Source organism: Dama dama, chromosome X (assembly GCF_033118175.1).
Source record: "Dama dama isolate Ldn47 chromosome X, ASM3311817v1, whole genome shotgun sequence".
Classification (NCBI taxonomy): Eukaryota; Metazoa; Chordata; class Mammalia; order Artiodactyla; family Cervidae; genus Dama; species Dama dama.
In genome coordinates, this window is record NC_083714.1 from 79,367,385 (window position 1) to 79,389,860 (window position 22,476).

The window sequence follows — 22,476 nt, forward strand, 5'->3', positions numbered from 1 at the left end:
GGTGGGAGGGGGGATCGGGATGGGGAATACATGTAAATCCATGGCTGATTCATGTCAATGTATGACAAAACCCACTGCAATGTTGTGAAGTAATTAGCCTCCAACTAATAAAAATAAATGGGGGGGAAAAAAAAAGTAAACGATCATCATATAGTCCAGTTGTTTTTAAACATGGCTGATCATTAGAAATACATCTGGAGCTTGGAAAAATACCTGGGCATTTGTATTTCTCAAAAAATTCCAAGATATTTCTGATATGCGTCTGTATTTTAAAAAGTGATTTAGGTCTTTCTATTAAATGGTAGTTTTATTGACTTAGAATTCAATTATTTTTTGTTGACCAATCATGATACAAGGTATTAAGCAAATAATAATTCCATAATCACAATAGGAAAAGATGTTCATCAGTTTTCACAATCAATAGCCAGACAAAAAATAAAAGATCATTATAATTGCAAGCTATAATGGAAACATAATTAACCTAACAATATAAAATCATTACATACAATTTGGGGGGTTAAGTAGAGTGATGTGGTAAGTAGAAGTGCATACATTCACATGTTTTCATATGCCCAGCCAATCTGTCTTTTGATTGGTGCATTTAATCTGTTTACATTTAAGGTAATTATTGATATGTATGATCTTATTACCATTTTCTTAATTGTTTGGGTTTATTTTGTGTAGGTCTTTTCTTTCTCTTGTGTTTCATGCCTAGAGAATTTCCTTTAGCATTTGTTAAAACTTGCTTGGTGGTGCTGAATTTCCTTAACTTGTGCTTATCTGGAAAGCTTTTGATTTCTCCATCAAGTCTGAATGAGAGTCTTGCTGGGTAAAGTATTATTGGTTGTAGGTTTGTCCTTTTCATCACTTTATATTGCACTATTCTCTTCTGGCTTGTAGACTTTCTATTGAGAAATCAGCTGATAACCTTATGGGAGTTCCCTTGTATGTTATCTGTCATTTTTCCCTTGGTGCTTTTAATATTTTATGTTTAATTTTTGTCATTTTGATTACTATATGTCTTGGTGTGTTCCTTCTTGGGTTTATTCTGACTGGGATAAACTCTGTGCTTCCTGGACTTGGTTGACTATTTCTTCTCCCATGTTAAGGAAGTTTTCAACTATTTTATTATCTCTTCAAATATTTTAGGTCCCTTCTCTCTCTCTTCTCCTGGGACACCCTGTAATGCAAATGTTGGTGTGTTAAAAGTTGTTCCACAGGTCTCTTAGGCTGTCTTCATTTGTTTTTTCATTCTTTGTTCTATATTTTGTTCTGCAGCAGTGATTTCCAACTTTCTGTCATCCAGGTCATTTATCCATTCTTCTTTCTGAGTGATTCTGCTATTGATTCCATCTAGTGTATTGTTCATCTCTGTTTGTTTTTTCTTTAGTTCTACTAGGTCTTTGATAAACATTTCTTGCATCTTCTCCATTCTGTTTCCAAGAACCTGGATCATCTTCACTATCTTTATTTTGAATTATTTTTCTGGAAAGTTGCCCATCTCCACTTCAGTTAGTTGTTTTTCTGAGATTTTACCTTGGCCCTTCAACTGGAACATCAGTCTATACTTTTTCATTCTCATCAACTTTCCGCAATGTGACTTTCATTCTAGCCACTGTGGTTCTCCTTGCTTCTTCTGTCTGCCCTCTGGTGGATAAGACTAAGAGGCTGGTGTAAGCTTCCTGATGGGAGGGACTGGGAAAACTGGATCTTGCTCTGGTGGAATAAGACTCTGATGGAACAAAATTTTAATCTAATTACCTGCTGATGAGTGAGGTTGTTCTACCTCTCTGTTGATTGGCCTGAAAAGATCCAGCTCTGGGGTCTACGGGCTCTACAGTAGGGTTAATGGAAACCTCCAAGAGACCTGACAACAAGAGGCACCTTCCAGGACTATTGCTGCCAGTGCCCCTGTCCCTGCAATTAGCCACTGCCCACCCACACTCTAGAGCTAGAGATCCTCCAAAACTATTGGGTAAGTCTGGTTCAGTCTCCTGTGGAGTCACTGCTCCTTTCCCCTGGTTTTGGTGAGCACAAGATTTTGTTTATGCCCTCCAAGAATGGAGTCTTTGTTTCCCTCAGTCATGTGGAAGGTCTGTAATCAAATACTGATGGCCTTTATTTTTTTTTCTTTTTTTTTTATTATTTATGCAAAACAGAAAAAGAGACACTGATGGTCTTTAAAGTCATATTACCTGGGGATTCCCAGTCCCTTTGCTGGATCTCCAGGCTGGGAAGCCTGACGTGAGGCTCAGAATCTTTACAACATTGGGAGACATTCTTTGGTATTATTGCTTTCCAATTTGTGAGCCACCTACCCGGTGGGTATGGGTTTTGGCTTTACTGTGACTGTGCCCCTCCTACTATCCTGTTGTGGCTTTTTCTTTGTCTTTGGACTTGGAGTATCTTTTTTTTGGGGGGGGGGGAGGGAGTGGGTTCCAGTGTCCTCCTGTAGATGATTGCTTAACAACTAGTTGCAATTTTGGTGCTTTTGCCCTCTTGCAGGAGGGAGATAGCACATGTCCTTCTATTCTGCCATCTTGAACTGGAAACCTAGAAACCACTCTTTTCTAGAAAAAAAAAATGAGTTCATAGTAGACTTTGTATTAAAACTCTGGTAAATTTTCCCTGAATACCTTTCGTTCTCAATGCACTCATATGTGAGTTCCTGGATGAGCAGTGACTACCTCCTAGTCATCCTCCATGTTCGTACAGGGACTCATATGTCTTTCCATGGGAAGGGATGGACTCAAAAAATCTTAGGAGAACTGATAACTATTTTGTTTTGCTTTCTCTGGTGAAATAAATTGTTCATTACCAAGGAACTGAGAACTTCCACTAATTTATCCAAATAATGTTCATGATATGGTGTTCAGAAATAAAAGAGAGAAACATTACTCATCTGTTTTTCTAAGGGGTAAAGGTGGAGGAAATCTAAGACAAAGGATTATCTTGTAGCTACACTATGCTGTGAATTAGCCACTTCTCCTAGCTCAGCATGAAGCTTTTTAGTAGACTGATTTTTCTGAATTGATTTTCTTTTTTTATTTTTTTTTCTTTTCTCATTTCAAACTACTGAGTTTTTTTTTTTATTTCATTGCTGTTTTATTGTTATTTAATGTGACAGTCAGACATTGACTACTCATTCAAATTTACAGCTTGCTAACTTCTTTTTCGTTTTGTTGAGATATAATTGACATACAACACGGTATAAGTTTAAGGTGTACAACATAATGGTTTGAATTGCATACATCATCAAATGATTACCACAAAAGTTTTGCAAAAGCCCCTCACCTCAAATGGAAAAAAAAATGTTAAAGAAATAGAAAGCAAATTTTCCTTGCAATGAGAGCTCGTAGGATTTACTCTCCTAACAATTTTCATTTATAACACACAGCCATGTTACATCACTTTGCTGACAAAGGTTCCTATAGTCAAAGCTACAGTCTGTAGTCATGTACAGATGTGAGAGTTGGGCCATGAAGAAGGCTGGGCACTGAAGTATTGATGCTTTTGAATTGTGGTGCTGGAGAGGACTCTTCAGAGTCCCTTGGATTGCACAGAGATCAAACCAGTGAGTCCTAAAGGAAATCAACCCTGAGTATCTATTGGAAGGACTGATGCTGAAGCCCAAGTTCTAAAACTTTGACCACCTGATGCAAAGAGCTGACTCATTAGAAAAGACCCAGATGCTGGGAAAGATTGAAGGTAGGAAGAGAAGGGAATGATAGAAGATGAGATTGTTGGTTGGCATCACTGACTCCATGAACATGAGTTTGAGCAAGCTCAGTGAGATGGTGAAGGACAGGAAGGCCTGGCATGCTGCAGTCCAAAGAAGTTGGACATGACTGAGCAACTGAACAACAGCAACAAGACCACATGGTAGTTTTATTTTTAATTTTTGAGGAGTCTTCATGCTGTTATCCATATTTTCTGCCAGCACCAATGTACATTCCCACCAACAGTGCAGGAGGGTGCCCTTTTCTCCACATCCTGGCCAACAGTTGTTATTTCTTGTCTTTTTGATAACAGGCATTCTGACAGATGTGAAGTGATATCTCACTGTTGTGATTTGCATTTCCCTGATGATTAGTGATATTGACCATCTTTTCTTGTTGGTCATCTGTATGTTTTCTTTGGACAAATGTCTACTCACTGAAAAATGTCAGTTTTTCATTGGTTTGTTTGTATTTTTTATATTGAGTTCTATGAGATCTTTGTATATTTTGGATCTTAATCCCTTATCAGATACATCCTTTGCAAATAATTTGTCCCATTTCGGTAGGCGACCTTTTCATTTTATTGAGTTTCCTTCACTATGTGAAAACTTTTATTTTGATGTAGTTTTATTTGTTTATTTTTACTTTTGTTTTCCTTGATTGAGGATATATATCCAAAAAATATTGCTGAAACTGATATCAAGGAGCAAATTACCTATTTTTTTGGTAGAAGTTTTATGATTTCAGATATTACAGGTACATCTTTAATTTGTTTTGGGTTTTATATATGCTGTTAGAAAATAGTCTACTTTGATTCTTTTCAAAGTAGCTGTCCAGTTTTTTCAATAGTATTTATTGGAGAAGCTGTACTTTCTCCATTGTATATTCTTGCCTCCCTTGTCATAAATTAATTGTCCATATAAGTGTAGGTTCATTTCTGGGTTCTCTATTTGGTTCTGTTGATCTACATATCTGTGTTTGTGATAGAAACTTACTGTTGAATACTGTAGCTTTGTAGTATAGTATGAAATCAGGGAGCATGATATCTCTTTTTTTGTTCTATTAAGATTGTTTCTCCTATTCAGGGTTGTTTGTGTTTCCATACTAATTTTAGAAATATTTCTAGTTCTTTAAAAAATGCCATTGGTAAAAAAAAAAAATGTCATTGGTATTTTGTTAGGGAACATGTTTAATCTGTAGATTACCTTGCAGAGTATAGGTCTTTTAACAATACTAATTCTTCCAACCCATAAACACATAATTTATTTCCATTTGTTTTGTCATCTTCAATTTCTTTCTTCAGTATCTTATAATTTTAGACCATAGATCTTTTACCTCTTTAGTTAGATGTATTCCCTGGTAATTTATGCTTCTTGATGTGATTGTGAATGGGACTGTTTTTATAAGTTCTCTTTCTGTTAATCCACTGTTAGTGTATAGAAACACAACAGATCTCTGCATATTAATTTTCTGTCCTGCAACTTTACCAACTTCATTGATGAGTCCTAGTACTTTTTGATGGTTTCTTTAGGTGGTTCAGATGGTAAAGCATCTGTCTGCAATGCAGGAGACCCAGATTCAATCCCTGGGTCGGGAAGCTCCCCTGGAGAAGGAAAGGACAGCCCACTCCAGTAGTCTTGCCTGGAAAATCCCATGGATGGAGGAGCCTGGTAGGCTACAGTCCATGGGGTCTCAAAGAGTCAGACATGACTGAGTGACTTCACTTTCACTTTAGCATTTTCTATGTACAGTGTCATAACATCTTTAAAAGCAATTTTCCTTGTTCCTTTCAAATTTGGATATATTTTATTTCTTTTTCTTATTTGATTGCTATGGTTAGGACTTCCAATATCATGTTGAATAAAAGTGTCAAAAGTGCCATTCACTGGTGAACAGAGTTGGGTCCCACAGTCTCTGGCTTCAGGGCCCTGGGAGTCCTAGGGTTAGTGCAAGTGCACTCGTGACCTTGGCCAGGTCCTGGGCATTCTGGTAGATGTGGCCAAGTCCTGGAGCAACTAGGAGTTTAAGAACTCCTAAAGCAGTCAGTCTGCTGGTGGATGAGACTGTGTCCCTACCTGGCTAGCTGTTTGGCCTGGGGCATCTCAGAACTGGGGGTGGGGTGAGTCCTGGCAAGAATAAGCTAGAGGGGGGATTCCAAAATAGTGCTAACCAGCACCAGTGTACTTATGGTGGAATGAATTCCCCCAAATGGCTACTGCTAGCTTCTATGTTTCCAAGGTGAGTTTTATTTGCCTCCTGCCTCCAGGAAGAATTTCAAGATCAGAACCGAAGCTCCTTTCAAATTACTGCTTCTGCCCCGGATCTTGGAGGGTGAGATTTTGTGTGCCCTTTATGAATGGAGTATTTTCCCCACAGCCCTCTGACTTTCCTGAATGTAAGCCCTGCTTCACTTCAAAGTCAAACATTCTGAGGGCTCATCTTCCCAGTGCAAAACTCCTAGACTGGAGAGCCTGTTGTGTGGCTCAGATCCCTCTCCCCTTGGAGGAGAATCTCTGCAATTATAGTTATCCTCCTGTTATCTTCCCCAAAGGTATGGGTCTTCACTGTACTGTGTCTTCACCCCTCTCATTCCTCTTCTTGTGACCCCTTCATTGTATTTCCAGTAGTTAATCTTTTCTGCTTGTTCTCATATTACTCTCAAGGGTAGTTGCTCTGTAAATAGTTGCAATTTTGGTGTGTCCATGAGAGGAGGTTAGCTCATCTTGGCCACTCCCCCTACAGTATGGGAGTACTAAATTTTTATCATAAAAGGAATACATATAATACGTTCATTATAGAAAATATTGGAATATAAAATGAAAAAAATTAGGAAAAAAAAATCATACCTCTCAGTGATATCCATTCCTGAAATGGGGGTGAGAAAATATTTATGCCAGTGCTTTCTCTTTGCATATATATGGGATTGTTTATATGTGTCTGTGTACACTCATATACACATCCTTTATTACAAACTTGAAAACGTACTATATTTATAGTTTTATATCATGTATTTGAACATTATTTTATCACTTTTTTCTTATTAAAATGAGCACTACATTTTTATTGTAGAAAATATTTAAATATAAATAAGCAAATGGAAGAAAATAAGAATTATCAAAGCAAGTAAATTAGACAAAATGAAGAGTAATAAAAGTTGTCTGTAATTCCATTCAGAAATAATAATGGCAATGCCTTGGTGTAAATAGTCAGTCTTTTTTTTCTCCATGAAAATATATGCTTTTTCTCTTAAACAAAACTAAGATCACAGTGTACCTACATAGCAGATTTTGTCACCTTCAGTTTTTCTCTTTCCAATAGATATGAATATTTTCTTTATTATCAACTATTCTTCTACTTCACTTTTAGTTCTTTTATAGCATTTATTTAAGGATGAGCCCCACATGATTTATCCAAGCCTCTATTGTTAACCATATAAACGCTTCAGATTTTTCAATTATAAACATCACAGTGATGACCATCCTTAAATTTGAACCCATCCACACTTATTTTCTTAGAATACACTGTTTGAAGTAGAATTGCCATTTGTGTCTTTTTACAACAGAGAAATCATTAAAGTTATTAAAAAAAAAGTTTGCAATAAAGATTTAAGGAATGAAAAATGAAACCATGGCCTTCTTTGTTTCCATAGAGGAGTCAAATGAAGTTGTTCCAAATGAGGCAAGGGCTCATAAGGAAGAGAACCGCCATGCGGTATCAGCAGATAATGTGGTACGTACACTTTGAGATTCTTTCCTCATTACATGATGGGTTGCAAGGATTTATTTCCCGTTGGTGACAATATCAGCATTGTCAGAAAAAAAGTCTTGCTCCACAAATCAAAACAGATCTGTTACCTATGCAATGATATATCTTATAGGGTTTAATAAATGAAATTTAAAATGATATCATTTGTACCTTATTTATGTAAGAGCTTTGCAAATATGAAAACCTAATGCCTACTATATATGTGACATTTTAAACATAACAAGTTATTTTGCTTCAACGTATTCAGCAAATAGCCAATTTCTTCTCATTTGACAGATGGCAGAATTTTAAAAGTTTAGCATGAGACCATGAAGGAAGTCATTCTTAGTTCTGGAACTTGTATCCATGCATTCCTGATTCTTGTGTTCTTTGTTCAGACCATACCTGTCTCCACTGTGTTTGGAAACTTTTCTTCTTTTTAGTTAAATTGTACTCAGCTACTCATCTTAAAAATTGTAGTAATAGAAGAAAGGTAGTATTAAAAAATTGAATAGCAAGCAGATACAGCCTACGTGTGGATTAAACTAGCTTTTGTAAAAATGTAAACATTATTGGTATATAATGATGTTCCCGAAGCAGCTGTTTTAGCAGTATCTGTTTATATTCTGACTCAATCAAGTAATTCAGAAATCAAGATGGTATTAACCCAAAGTCAGACATAAAGGAAAATGTCATTGCGCTGTTGTTTTTGTTTCCAAATCAGTGTTTTTTGCTTCATTGTAGTCTTTACAATTGGTCTATATAATGGATTTTTCTGTTACAAAATGGCTGTAACTTCAAGATTTACCCTGGCTTCTGCTACGAACATTATTTATCTAGCATTATAATTCTGTCACATCACTTTAATAAAACTTGAGCACATAAAATACAGTTTTGTTCTTTTTTGCTATATATAAACAATATATAACAGTGTTTTCCACATACAGAGTGTAGTTTAAGATTGTAGTTTACTGATTTCAGTCCTGATTTAAGTTGATGGTTGACCTAACTAAGTTGAATGAGCATATAGAAAAATTAGCTTTTATTTTGAGGCAAAGTTGTGTTTTCATTAGATAGCTAGTAATAATTGTTTTCCACAATTATTAAAGGTGCCAATATTCTTAATTCCACTATTTAATAAATTCCTTTGCTCTAGACCTGAGTAATACTATTACAAATTATACGTAGTTATTTACAAATTGGAAACTTTGTTCCCCTAAAGACATGCTCATTTTCTGTTTGAATCTTTCAGCATTGAATTTCCCCTGTGGCAGCCATTTGAAAATAATGAATGAATTCTTGGCATGGGATGACTCACAGTCACTAAGGCACCTAATTTATCAAGAAAAATTTATTTTCAGAGACAAAACTTCAGATTTTCAAAGGTTGATTTCCTCTGCCTATAACTTTTGAGTGTCCCCAACTATTCATGGATGGCAGATCACAAAGACATACAAGACCTATTTATATGCACAAATCTATACAGTGGCCCCTCAAGCCTTCTCTCTTGATTACTTAGCTCTGTTTTCCCAGAAGCTATCCAAATATAAAGATTTAAACAACAGCATCAGAAAAAGATATCAAATCGATGTTCATGTGAGAGCCAACATAAGTAAGCCCCAAGTTTATAGTTATTATAATAGAAAACAAAACATTAGATTCATCTCCAGGCAGCAGTACAAAGCAATTCCTTTGCAGCTGTCTTTCTGACTCAGAAGCCTGATGGTAACAAACCCTGTTATGGTATCCTATCCCCAAAGGCAATATATCAAATATAATCATTCCAAGTTCATTTGTGATTTTTAATCACCATATCAATTGCTGGCTAGGAAATTTGATTTCAAATTCTGCCTGTGACATGTTGCTATTAATGTGATTGTTCTTAAAAGACTGCCTAGTGACTAACTCTAGCTTAGCTTTTCTCTTTTTAAATTTTCTTTTGGGTTGGCAAGGTTTAAATATTTAAAGTGTTTTTTTTTTTTCTTTTTTAACTGAATTATTCATATGCAAAAGAAAAATTTGAAGCAAATTTTGTCTTTGGGTTTTGGTTTTGTTTTTCTTTAAAAAGAATTCTATGATTGGAGATTCTATGGTTGGAGCTTATCAGCCATTCTTTCCATTGATATTAAGCTGTTATGTTCATCCTTATGACAAATATTTAATTAGTACCTACGTGTGCAAGATGCTATACAAACTGCTGTATGTCAATTCTAAAGCTAAGGGCAGTTTCTTTTTCTTGGGGATGGACTTGATCACTGCCTCCTGTACAACATCACGAACCTCCATCCATAGTTCAATGTCCACTATGGACAGAGGTTCATGATAATGTACAGGAGGCAGGGATCAAGACAATCCCCAAGAAAAAGAAATGTTAAAAAGGCAAAATGGTTGCCTAGGACGACTTATAAATAGCTGATAAAAGAAGAGACACTAAAGGCAAAGGAGGAAAGGAACAATATATCCATCTGAATGCAGAGTTCCAAAGAATTGCAAGGAGAGGCAAGAAAGCCTTCCTCAGTGATCAATGCAAAGAAATAGAGGAAAACAATAGAATGGGAAAGACTAGAGATTTTTTCGAGAAAATTACAGATACCCAAGGGAGCATTTCATGCAAAGATGGGCACAATAAATGACAGAAATTGTATGAACCTAACAGAAGCAGAAGATATTAAGAAGAAGTGGCAAGAATACACAGAAGAACTATACCAAAAAAAAAAAAAAAAAATCTTCATGACTCAGATAACCACAATGGTGTGATCACTCACCTAAGAGCCAGACATCTTGGAATGCGAAGTCATTGCTTAGCAATTGCTATGAACAAAGCTAGTGGAGATGATGGAATTCCAGTTGAGCTATTTCAAATCCTAAAAGATGATGCTGTGAAAATGCTGCACTCAATATGCCAGCAAATCTGGAATACTCAGCAGTGGCCAGAGGACTGGAAAATGTCAGTTTTCATTCCAATCTTAAAGAAAGACAACACCAAGGAATATTCAAACTACCACACAATTGCATTCATCTCACATGCTAGCAAAGTAATACTCAAAATTCTCCAAGCCTGGCTTCAATAGTATGTGAACCATGAACTTTCAGAATTCAAGCTGGTTTTAGAAAAGGCAGAGGAACCAGAGATCAAATTGCCAACATCCATTGGATCATAGAAAAAGCAAGAGAGTTCCAGAAAAATATCTGCTTCATTGACTATGCCAAAGCCTTTGACTGTGTGGATCGCAATAAACTGTGGAAAAGTCTTCAAGAGATGGGAATACCAGACAACCAGACCCACCTCCTGAAGAATCTGTATGCAGGTCAAGAAGCAACAGATAGAATGGGAGATAGAACAACAGACTGGTTCCAATTTGGGAAAGGAGTACATCAAGGCTGTATATTGTCACCCTGCTTATTTAGCTTATATGCAGAGTACATCATAGGAAATGCTGGGCTGGATGAAGCACAAGGTGGAATCAAGATTGCTGATGGGAGAAATATAAATAACCTCAGATATGCAGATGACACCACTCTTACGGCAGAAAGTGAAGAAGAACTAAAGAGCTTCTTGATGAAAGTGAAAGAGGAGAGTGAAAAAGTTGTCTTAAAGCTCAAAAAACTCAGATCACGGCTTCTGGTCCCATCACTTCATGGCAAATAGATGGGGAAATAATGGAAATAGTGACAGACTTTATTTTCTTGGGCTCCAAAATCACTGCACATGGTCACTGTAGCCATGAAATTAAAAGACACTTGCTTCTTGGAAGAAAAGCTATGTCCAAACTAGACAGCATATTAAAAATCAGAGACATTACTTTACTGACAAAGGTCCGTCTAGTCAAACTATGGTTTCTCCAGTAGTCATGTATGGATGCGAGGGTTGGAATATAAAGAAAGCTGAATGCCAACGAATTGATGCCTTTGAACTGTGGTGTTGGTGAAGACTCTTGAGAGTCCCTTAGACTGCAAGGAGGTCTTACCAGTCAGTTCTGAAGGAAATCAGTCCATCCTGAATATTCTTTGGAAGGGCTGATGCTAAAGCTGATTCTCCAATACTTTGGCCACCCGATGAAAAGAACTGACTCATTGGAAAAGACCGTGATGCTGGGAAAGATTGAGGGCAGGAGGGAAGGGGATGACAGAGGAGGATATGTTTAGATGGCATCACTGACTTGATGGACATGAGTTTGGACAAGCTCCAGGAGTCGGTGATGGACAGGGAAGCCTGGTGTGCTTCAGTCCACGGGATTGCAAATAGCTGAACACGGCTGAGCAACTGAACTGAAGGGCAGTTTAGTGTTTCTCTTGTTCTTGCTCTCTCTCTTCTCATTTACTGTCCAGTGAAGGAAACAAATCACCATACTCTTATCACCATTACATTCTAAATGTCTGCTTTCAATTATCTCACTAATGGAGTGCTGTGAATAAGTGGATTTTTTTGAAAAAAAAAAAAACTGTATTTGACTTTGCAATGAATGTCATATGTTGATATTTTTCATTACAAGTTGCAAAGAGAAATATGAAAGTGTAAAGAAGAAAGTTCTGCCAACCAATTAAACTTTTAGTCTACCTTTACAGAAAACAAATTCCCTGTTCCTGAAGGGCACTACCCATTTAAGCAGAGTTTGATTACTTATTTTTTCAAGGATATTATAAAAGTGTTTTTTCTATTTTAAATTATATTACAATAACTTTCTATTACTAAAGGAGGTGGCTTAGACACATACTAGGTGTAAAGCTGAGGAGCCAGTTAGAATTTACTCTTGATAACCTAGACTAGAAAACCCCATTGCTAAAACTGAACATTGGATTATATGCTCTATACATTATTGAGTGTAATGGTGATGATAAGATATATATTTATGAAAACTTCTCTACTTGTGTTACAGAAAATAGAAATTATTGATGATGAAGAAAGTGATATGCTAAGTAATTCTGAAGTAGAGCAAGTGAATTCTTTCTTGGATTATAAGGTAATTTCAGATCCTTAATTTTTTAAGAGAAGGTATTAAAGGAGGTTGGTGATGGACAGGAAGCCTGGCATGCTGCAGTCCATGGGATTGCAAAGATTCAGACATGACTGAGCAACTGAACTGAACTGACTGATTAAAAGAGGTAGACTTTTACAGTACCTATGTACCAGTTTTTTTCACTTCCATTTTCCATTTGATAAATTAAGCATCCTGGGGCTCTGCATTGACTCACTCAGGCATCTGGATATTAGTCATTGTGCTGGGCATTTTAATTAATGCTGGTCAGTTTAGTGGTTATGGTCTTAAGAACAGTTTGCTGAGCAGCAGTATTAATGCTGCATTGCAAGATGAGGCATAGTGGTGGTTAGTGTGAAATTTATGACAATAGTTTTTTTAAAGCCTATGTTCATTTTTAAATGATTGCAAAGGGGATATTTTTTCTAGTGTTCCTTGTTAATTTTATCTTGAATTTCACTATGAAGATTTTTTAAAAATTTATAATAATATACCTGTTTTAGAAGTTTAAAAACAATCCCCATGGCAATTACTGAATGAATATGAATACAGATGACCTTTTCTTAATGTCACTTGTTACTAAAATGAAAGACTTACTTTGACAGCATGCCATACATAATTTTGTTTTTTAAAAATTTTTGACATAAGCTATCAGTCTAGATGTCGATATGTTTTTCATAGATGTTTAATTGTTGTCCCTTTGTTAATCCATGTCATATCTTACTAGGTAACTTTGGGACCTTCTGAAATTTTGACCACAGAGTCATTTTTTTCATAGATAATAGTAATTTTAAAATGTTAACAAAAAATAACATTTAATCAGAAAGATAGCAGCTGTCATTAACCTTTTTCAGTTTTACTATAATTGAAAACTATGTAATTCAACATATTCTGTTTTTCAACTGTTTATGACATGTCAGACTTTAAAATATTGAACAAAACATTGTAAACACAGAAGGAAATTATTTTTTGAAATTTATTTTCTAAGTGGTTAAAAAGCACAATATAATCCTGTATTTAAACTATATTTTAACTAATATAATTATAAGGTTGTTGGTTGTGAAGTACAAGAGATCATTCTAATCTCACCTTCATGGCCATATAACATTTATAAATGTCCAGTTCAGGGTTTAAATGGCTTTGCGAACCATCACTTGGCACAGGCTATGGAAATTACAGATGAGACAACTGGGTTGCACAGCTATTAAGTGTACTCAGTATTCTCAAACAGGTCAGATATGACTGGTCCCAGAACTCAGAGGATTCTTTCCAGGACCTTTACCCATTGGTGTACCAGCTCACTTGAAAGGTTTGAAGCTGAAGACATCAGCAAGCCAGAGTATCCAGTCCAAAAATGTCATTTTCATTGAATTCTAAAGGACATTTAATGATTCAGTGTTTTCCATTTTGGTGAATGCTGTGGGAACAAGGGGTCTTTTGCTCCCTTATTAAAATATATTTTATAACACGTCATCATTCTATACAAACTTTTATTAAACTGTCAAAAATTAGCACCTATATAGAAAATATGTCTCTCTATAATCATTATTCAAGATATATCAGTTCAATCCATCAGTGAATTTTGTTACTTTAATTCCAAAATAGCGATAAGTGAAACCTCATATAGCAGTTCTTATTGCTAATTTCAGTACATTGATTTAAAATACCCTTACCAGTTTGGAAATTTGATCTTCCTTCAAAGATCATCATTCTATTCTCTTTGTTTACACATGCTAGTCTCCTTTGTTTAAGGTTCAGAATCACTTTGTCGGTTTCTTGAATATATTCACCATAAGCTTCTTGAAGTCAGATACATATCTTATTCATGTATATGTTACCTGATCTAGTGCCTAAGTCATAGGTATCCAGTAACTAGTTCCTAGAATAAATTCGTATCCTTTGGAAATATATTTAACATTATTAGGCAAGTGTTCATTAATATGCAAGTGTTTTCTATTTGCATTTGGAAATTACTACTATACAACCATCAGTATTCAGTGTTGGCATAGTGGAGTTTCTGACTGAGATATTTGCCAGGAATCCATATTACTAGGAGTTCTAACTAACCTGAAATGCTTGTGAGACAAGTGAATGAGATCAGTTTCTCAGGCATGATTAGCTCTGTCATAACGCCTCAGGTTTAGCTGCATTTTAAAAACATTAATTTATTTATTTTAATTGGAGGCGAATCACTTTACACTATTGTGGTGGTTTTTGCCATACATCGACATGAATTAGTCATGGGTACATGTGTCCCACCATCCTGAACCCTCCTCCCACCTCCTTCCCCACACCAGCCCTCTGGGTTGTCCCAGAGTACCAGCTTTGAGTGCATCAAACTTGCACTGGTCGTCTATTTTGCATTTGGTAGTATACGTGTTTCAATGCTATTCCCTCATACTGTCCCAACTTTGTCATCTCTCACAGAGTCCAAAAGTCTGTTTTTTACATCTTTGTCTCTTTTGCTGTCTTGCATATAGGGTCGTCAATACCATCTTTCTAAATTCCATATATGTATTGGTGTTTCTCTTTCTGGCTTACTTCACTCTGTATAATAGGCTTCAGTTTCATCCTCCTCATTAGAACTGACTCAAATGTATTATTTTTAATAGCTGAGTAATATTCCATTGTGTATACATACCACAGCTTTCTTAACCATTCTTCTGCCAATAGACATCTAGGTTGCTTCCATATCCTAGCTATTGTAAACAGTGCTGCAATGAACATTGGGCTACATGTGTCTCTTCCAATTCTGGTTCTTCAGTGTGTATGCCCAGCAGTGGGATTGCTGGGTCATATGACACTTCTATTTCCAGATTTTTTAAAAGAATATTCACACTGTTCTCCACAGTTGCTGTACTAGTTTGCATCCCCACCAACAGTGTAAGAGGGTTCCCTTTTCTCCTCACTCTCCAACATCTGTGGTTTGTAGACTTTGTGATGATAGCCATTTTGACCAGAATGAGATGGTATCTCATTGTGGTTTTTTTTTCTGTTTTTTTTTTTTTTTTTTTACTTTTTATTTATTTATATATTTTAAAATTTATTTTAATTGGAGGCTAACTATTTACAATATTGTGATGGTTTTTGCCATACATTCACATGAATCAGCCATGGGTATACATGCGTCCCCCATTCTGAACACCCCTCCCACCTCCCTCCCCAACCCTTCCCTCAGGGTCATCCCAGTGCACCAGCCTTGAGCACCCTGTCTCATGCATCGAACCCGGACTGGTGATCTATTTCACACATGATAATATACATGTTTCAATGCCATTTTCTCAAATCATCCCACCCTCACTTTCTCCCACAGAGTCCAAAAGTCTGTTCCTTACATCTGTGTCTCTTTTGCTGCCATGCATATAGGGTCAAGATTACCATCTTTCTAAATTACATATATATGCATTAGTATACTGTATTGCTGTTTTTCTTTCTGACTTACTTTGCTCTGTATAATAGTCTCCAGTTTCATCCACCTCATTAGAACTGATTCAAATGCATTCTTTTTAATAGCTGAATAATATCTAATTGTGTATATGTACCACAGCTTTCTCATCCATTCATCTGTTGATGGACATCTGGGTTGCTTCCATATCCTGGCTATTGTAAACAGTGCTGTGATAAACATTGGGGTACAGGTGTCTCTTTCAATTCTGGTTTCCTCAGTGTGTATGCCCAGCAGTGGGATTGCTGGGTCGTATGGCACTTCTATTGCCATTTTTTAAAGGAATCTCCACACTGTTCTCTATAGTGGCTGTACTAGTTTGCATTCCCATTAACAGTGTAAGAGTATTCCTTTTTCTCTGCACTCTCTCCAGCATTTATTGTTTGTAGATTTGTGATATCAACCATGCTGACCAGGGTGAGATGGTACCTTATTGTGGTTTTGATTTGTATTTCTTTGATAATGAGCGATGTTGAGCATCTTTCCATGTGTTTTTTAGCCATCTGTATGTCTTCTTTGGAGAAATAATTGTATAGTTCTTTGGGTCTACTGTGTAGTTCTTTTGGGTATAATTTTTTGATTGGGTCACTTATTTTTCTGGAATTGAGCTGCAGGAGCTGCTTGTATATTTTTGAGATTGATTCTTTGTCAGTTGCTTCATTTGCTATTATTTTCTCCCATTCTGAAGGCTGTCTTTTCACCTTGCTTATAGTTTCCTTCTTTGTGCAAAAACTTTTAAGTGTAATTAGGTCTCACTTGTTTATTTTTGTTTTTATTTCCATTACTCTGGGAGGTGGCTCATAGAGGATCCTGCTATGATTTATGTAACAGAGTGTTTTGCCTATGTTTACCTCTAGGAGTTTTGTAGTTTAGATCTGGTCTTACATTTAGGTATTTAATCCATTTTGAGTTTATTTTTGTGGATGGTGCTAGACAGTATTCAAGTTTCATTCTTTTACAAGTGGTTGACCAGTTTTCCCAGCACCACTTGTTAAAGAGATTGTCTTTTTCCATTGTATATTCTTGCCTCCTTTGTCAAAGATAAGATGCCCATAGGTGTGTGGATTTATCTCTGGACTTTCTATTTTGCTCCATTGATCTATATTTCTGTCTTGGTGCCAGAACCATACTGTCTTGATGACAGTAGCTTTGCAGTATAGTCAGAAGTCAGGCAGGTTGATTCCTCCAGTTCCATTCTTCTTTCTAAAGATTGCTTTGACTATTTGAGGTTTTTTGTATTTCCATACAAATTGTGAAATTATTTGTTCTAGTTCTGTGAAAAATACCATTGGTAGCTTGATAGGGATTGCATTGAATCTATATATTGCTTTGGGTAGTATACTCATTTTCACTATATTGATTCTTCCGATCCATGAACATGGTATATTTCTCTATCTATTTGTGTCATCTTTGATTTCTTTCATCAATGTTTTATAGTTTTCTATATACAGGTTTTTTTTATTTCTTTAGGTGGATTTATTCCTAAATATTTTCTTTCTGTTGCATTGGTGAATGGAATTGTTTTCTTAATTTCTCTTTCTGTTTTCACATTGTTAGTGTATAGGAATGCAACGGATTTCTGTGTGTTAATTTTATATCCTGTAATTTTACTATACTCTTTGGTTAGCTCTAGTAATTTTCTGGTGGTGTCTTTAGGGTTTTCTGTGTAGAGGATCATGTCATCTGCAAACAGTGTGAGTTTTACTTCTTCTTTTCCAATCTGGATTCCTTTTATTTCTTTTTCTTCTCTGATTGCTGTGCCTAAATCTTCCAAAACTATGTTGAATAGTAGTGGTGAGAGCGGTCTTGTTCCTGACTTTAAGGGAAACCCTTTCACTTTTTCACCATTGAGGATAATGTTTGCTGTGGGTTTATCATTTATGACTTTTATTATGTTGAGGTATGTTCTTTCTATGTCTGCTTTCTGGAGGGTTTTTATCATAAATGAATGCTGAATTTTGTCAAAGGCTTTCTCTGCATCTATTGAGATAATCATATGGCTTTTATAATTGTTGAATTCTGTTTGCTAGAATTTTGTTAAGGATTTTTGCATCTATGTTCATCAGTGATATTGGTCTGCAGTTTTCTTTTTTTGAGGCATCTTTTTCTGGTTTTGGTATTAGGGTGATGGTGGCCTCATAGAATGAGTTAGGAAGTTTACCTTCCTCTTCAAGTTTCTGGAAGAGTTTGAGTAGGATAGGTGTTGGGTCTTCTCTAAGTTTTTGGTAGAATTCGGCTGTGAAGCAATCTGGTCTTGGGCTTTTGTTTGTTGGAAGATTTCTGATTACAGTTTCGATTTCTGTGCTTGTGATGTGTCTGTTAAGATTTTCTATTCCTTCCTGATTCAGTTTTGGAAAGATATACTTTCTAAGAATTTGTCCATTTCTTCCAAGTTGTCCATTTTATTGGTATATAGTTGCTGATAGTAGTCTCTTATAATCAGGTGTATTTCTGTGTTGTCTTTGTGATTTCTCCATTTTCATTTCTAATTTTGTTGATTACATTACTCTCCCTTTGTTTCTTGATGAGTCTGGCTAATGTTTTGTCTATTTTATTTATATTCTCAAAGAACCAGCTTTGATCTTTGTTGATTTTTACTATGGTCTTTGTTCCATTTAAATTTATTTCTGCCCTAATATTTATGATTTCTTTCCTTCTACTAACCCAGGGTTTCTTCATTCTTCTTTTTCTAGTTGCTTTAGGTGTAGAGTTCGGTAATTTATTTGGTTTCTCTCCTGTTTCTTGAGGTAAGCTTGTATTGCTATGAACCTCCTCCTTAGCACTACTTTTACTGAATCCCAGATGTTTGGGGTTATTGTGTTTTCATTTTCATTAGTTTCTATGCATATTTTGATTTCTTCTGTGATTTGTTGGTTATTCAGAAGTGTGTTTTTTAGCCTCCATATATTAGTATTTTAATAGTTTTTTTTCCTGTAGTTGACATCTAATCTCACTGCTTTGTGATCAGAAAAGATCCTTTAGATGATTTCAATTTTGTGAATTTACTATGGCTAAATGTATGGCCCTGGATGTGATCTATCCTGGAGAAGGTTCCGTGTGCACTTGAGAAAAAGGTGAAATTCATTTATGGGTGAAATGTCCTATAGATATCAATTAGGTCTGACTGGTCCATTGTATCATTTAAAGTTTCTGTTTCCTTGCTAATTTTCTGTTTAGTTCATCTATCCATAAGTGTAAGTGGGGTATTAATGTCTCCCACTATTATTGTATTAATGCTAATTTCCCCTTTCATACTTGTTAGCATTTGCCTTACATATTGTGGTGCTCCTATGTTGGGTGCTTGTATATTTATAATTGTTATATCTTCTTCTTGGATTGATTCTTTGATCATTATGTAGTGTCCTTCTTTGTCTCTTTTCACGGGCTTTATTTCAAAGTCTATTTTATCTGATATGAGTATTGCTACTCCTTCTTTCTTTTGGTTTCCATTTGTATGAAATATCTTTTTCCAGCCCTTCACTTTCAGTCTGTATGTGTCCCTTTTGAGGTGGGTCTCAACATATATAGGGGTCTTGTTTTTTTATCCATTCAGTCAGTCTTTGTCTTTTGGTTGGGGTATTCAACCCATTTACATCTAAGGTGATCATTGATAAGTATGAACCCATTGCCATTTACTTTGTTGTTTTGGGTTCGAGTTTATATGCCCTTTCTGTGTTTCCTGTCTAGAGAAGATCCTTTAGCATTTGTTGGAGAAATGATTTGGGGGTGCTGAATTCTCTCAGCTTTTGTTTGTCTGTAAAGCTTTTGGTTTCTCCTTCATATTTGAATGAGATCCTTGCTGGGAACACTAATCTGGCTTGTAGGTTCTTCTCTTTTAACCCTTCTAGTATGTCCTGCCATTCCCTTCTGGCCTGAAGAGTTTCTATTGAAAGATCAGCTGTTATCCTTATGGGAATCCCCTTGTGTGTTACTTGTTGTTTTTCCCTTGCTGCTTTTAATATTTGTTCTTTGTGTTTGATCTTCGTTAATTTGATTAATATGTGTCTTGGGGTGTTTTTCCTTGGATTTACCCTGTTTGGGACTCTCTGAGTTTCTTTGACTTGGGTGACTATTTCCTTTCCCATTTTAGGGAGGTTTTCATCTATTATCTCACGTATTTTCTCACTGCCTTTCTTTTTGTCTTCTTATTCTTGGACTCCTATGATTCGAATGTTGGGACATTTGACATTGTTCCAGAGGTCTCTAAGGTTGTCCTCATTTCTTTTAATTCTTTTTTTCTTTTTTCTCTCTGCTTCATTTATTTCCACCATTCTATCTTTCACCTCACTTATCCTATCTTCTGCCTCAGTTATTCTACTGTTGGTTCCCTCCAGAGTGCTTTTGATCTCACTTTTTGTATTATTCATTATTGACTGACTCTTTTATTTCTTCTAGCTCCTTGTTAAATTTTTCTTGTATCTTCTCAATCTTTGTCTCCAGATTATTTATCTGTAACTCCATTTTGTTTTCAAGATTTTGGATCATTTTTATTATCATTATTCTGAATTCTCTTTCAGGTAGACTCCCTATCTGCTCCCCTTTTGTTTGGTTTGGTGGGCATTTATCATGTTCGTTTACCTGCTGAATATTTCTCTGCCTTTTCATTTTGTTTAGATTGCTGTGTTTCATGTGGCCTTTCTGTATCCTAGAAGTTTATAGTTCCTCTTTATTGTGGAGGTTCTTTCCTGTGGATGGGGTTGGATGAGTGGTTTTCAAGGTTTCCTGTTTAGGGAAGCTTGTGTCAGTGTCCTGATGAGTGGAGCTGGATCTCTTCTCTCTGTAGTGCAATGAAGTGTCCAGTAGTGAGTTCTGAGGTATCGATGGGTTTGGTGTGACTTTTGGCCACCTGTATTTTAAGGCTTGGGTTATGTTCCTGCGTTGTTGGAGAATTAGCTTGATATGTCTTGATCTGAAACTTGTTTGTTCTTGGGTGGAGCTTGGTTTCAGTGTAGGTATGGAAACTTTTGGATGAGCTTTTTGATTAATGTTCCCCAGAGTCAGGCATTTTCTGATGTTCTCAAGCTTTGGATTTAATCCTCCTGCTTCTGGCTTTCAGTCTTATTCTTACAGTAGCCTCAATTCTTCTCCATCCATACAGTGCCAATGATAGAACATCTAAGTTAATGGTGAAAGGATTCTCTGCAGTGAGGGACACCTAGAGAGATTCATAGAGTTACATGGAGAAAAGAAGTGGGAGGAGGGAGTTAGGGGTGACCAGGAAGAGAAGAGAGGGAATCAAAAGAGGAGAGAGCAATCTAGTCAGTAATCAATTCCCTGTTTGCTCTCCAGAGTCTGGAACACTCTGAGAAGTTCACAGAGTTCCATAGAGAAGAGAAGAGGGAGGAAAGAGACAGAGGTGACCAGGAGGAGAGAAGGGGGAGTCAAAATGAGAAAGACCAATCTAGCCAGTAATCAGTTCCCTAAATGTTCTCCACAGCCCAGAACACCCAAAGAGAGTCACAGAATTAAGTAGAGAAGAGAAGGGGGAGGGAAGAGATAGAGGTTACCTGGGGGAGAAAAAGGAGAGTCAAAAGGGGAGAGAGAAATCAAGCCAGTAATCACACTCCTACATAAAAATGGGTACTGAAAATTGGATTATTTTTTTTTAAATTGGATTCTTAAGTGTACAAAATTGATAATTGATAACAAATACCAAAAAGCAAAGATTAAAAATCTAGAGTAGAGGTTAAACTCTCAAAGATACAATATTAAAAAAAGAAGCAAATTCACAAAAATAAAAAAATATGCATATGAAATTTGCTTTAAAAACGGGGCATTTTTTTGCAAGGTACTAGTAAATTATTAAAGTGAAAATTAAAGGAGTAATAAAGAAATTAAAAGCAAAAAATTTAAAAATGATAATAGTAAAATATATCTGGGAATTTCTCCTGAGCTGTTGAGGGCAGTGTTGGGTCAGTTCAGTTTCAGATAGTTCCTTGTTCCAGCTTATACTTCTTCTCAAGATCTATAGGCCCCTTCCAATGTAGTCAGTGCTAAGAACAGGTTTTACTCTGTTGCAACTGTCACTTCCAAAGTGGTTCCTTCTTCATTGTTTATTTTGGCTTCCTCTGTTTTCAAGTCTCTTCAGTGTCTAATTTCCGCCCTGACACAAGATGGCGAAGGTGGTAATTTATTTAGGCTCACTTTTTCAGTTGTGCTGCGGGGAGGGAGGAACACTGCAAACAAATGTCACTGGCGTGTGTGGGGAGTGCTCACAGTGTCTGGGCCACACTGTGTTTGCCCCCGCTCACGACCTGTGTGCTTTCCCAGTCTATACTGCTCAGGCTCCAGGTTGCTCTGCAGGGGAAATGCCTAAAGCGGGCCCTGGGTTGCCTGCACTTCCCAGGTCTAAGCCACCCAAGTTCAGGTTCTTGGTATGCCACAAAGGCACAAACTTGGTTGGGCCTGCGTTTTGTGCTTTTCCCAGGTCCGAGCAGCTAAGGCGACCAGGTGCTTGGCGAGCGCACACTCCCCAGGTAAGCTGTTCATCTTATCACCTCCCACATCCCAGCCGCTCAGTTTCCTGGGTGCACAGTGGGAGTGCCATCTTAGGTGTGCCATGTGTCTCCTCTGGGGAGCTGATCTCTGGCTG

General features: G+C 36.5%; 1 protein-coding gene across 1 annotated transcript in view; it reads left to right on the plus strand.

Moving 5' to 3' along the window:
* The window catches only part of HDX (highly divergent homeobox), a 213,577-nt gene that overhangs the window by 180,676 nt on the left and 10,425 nt on the right, over positions 1-22,476 (plus strand). The window contains exons 7-8 of the mRNA XM_061136026.1: positions 7,369-7,448; positions 12,341-12,424. Coding sequence (XP_060992009.1) covers positions 7,369-7,448; positions 12,341-12,424 — 164 coding nt within the window. The remainder of the gene's footprint in view (positions 1-7,368; positions 7,449-12,340; positions 12,425-22,476) is intronic.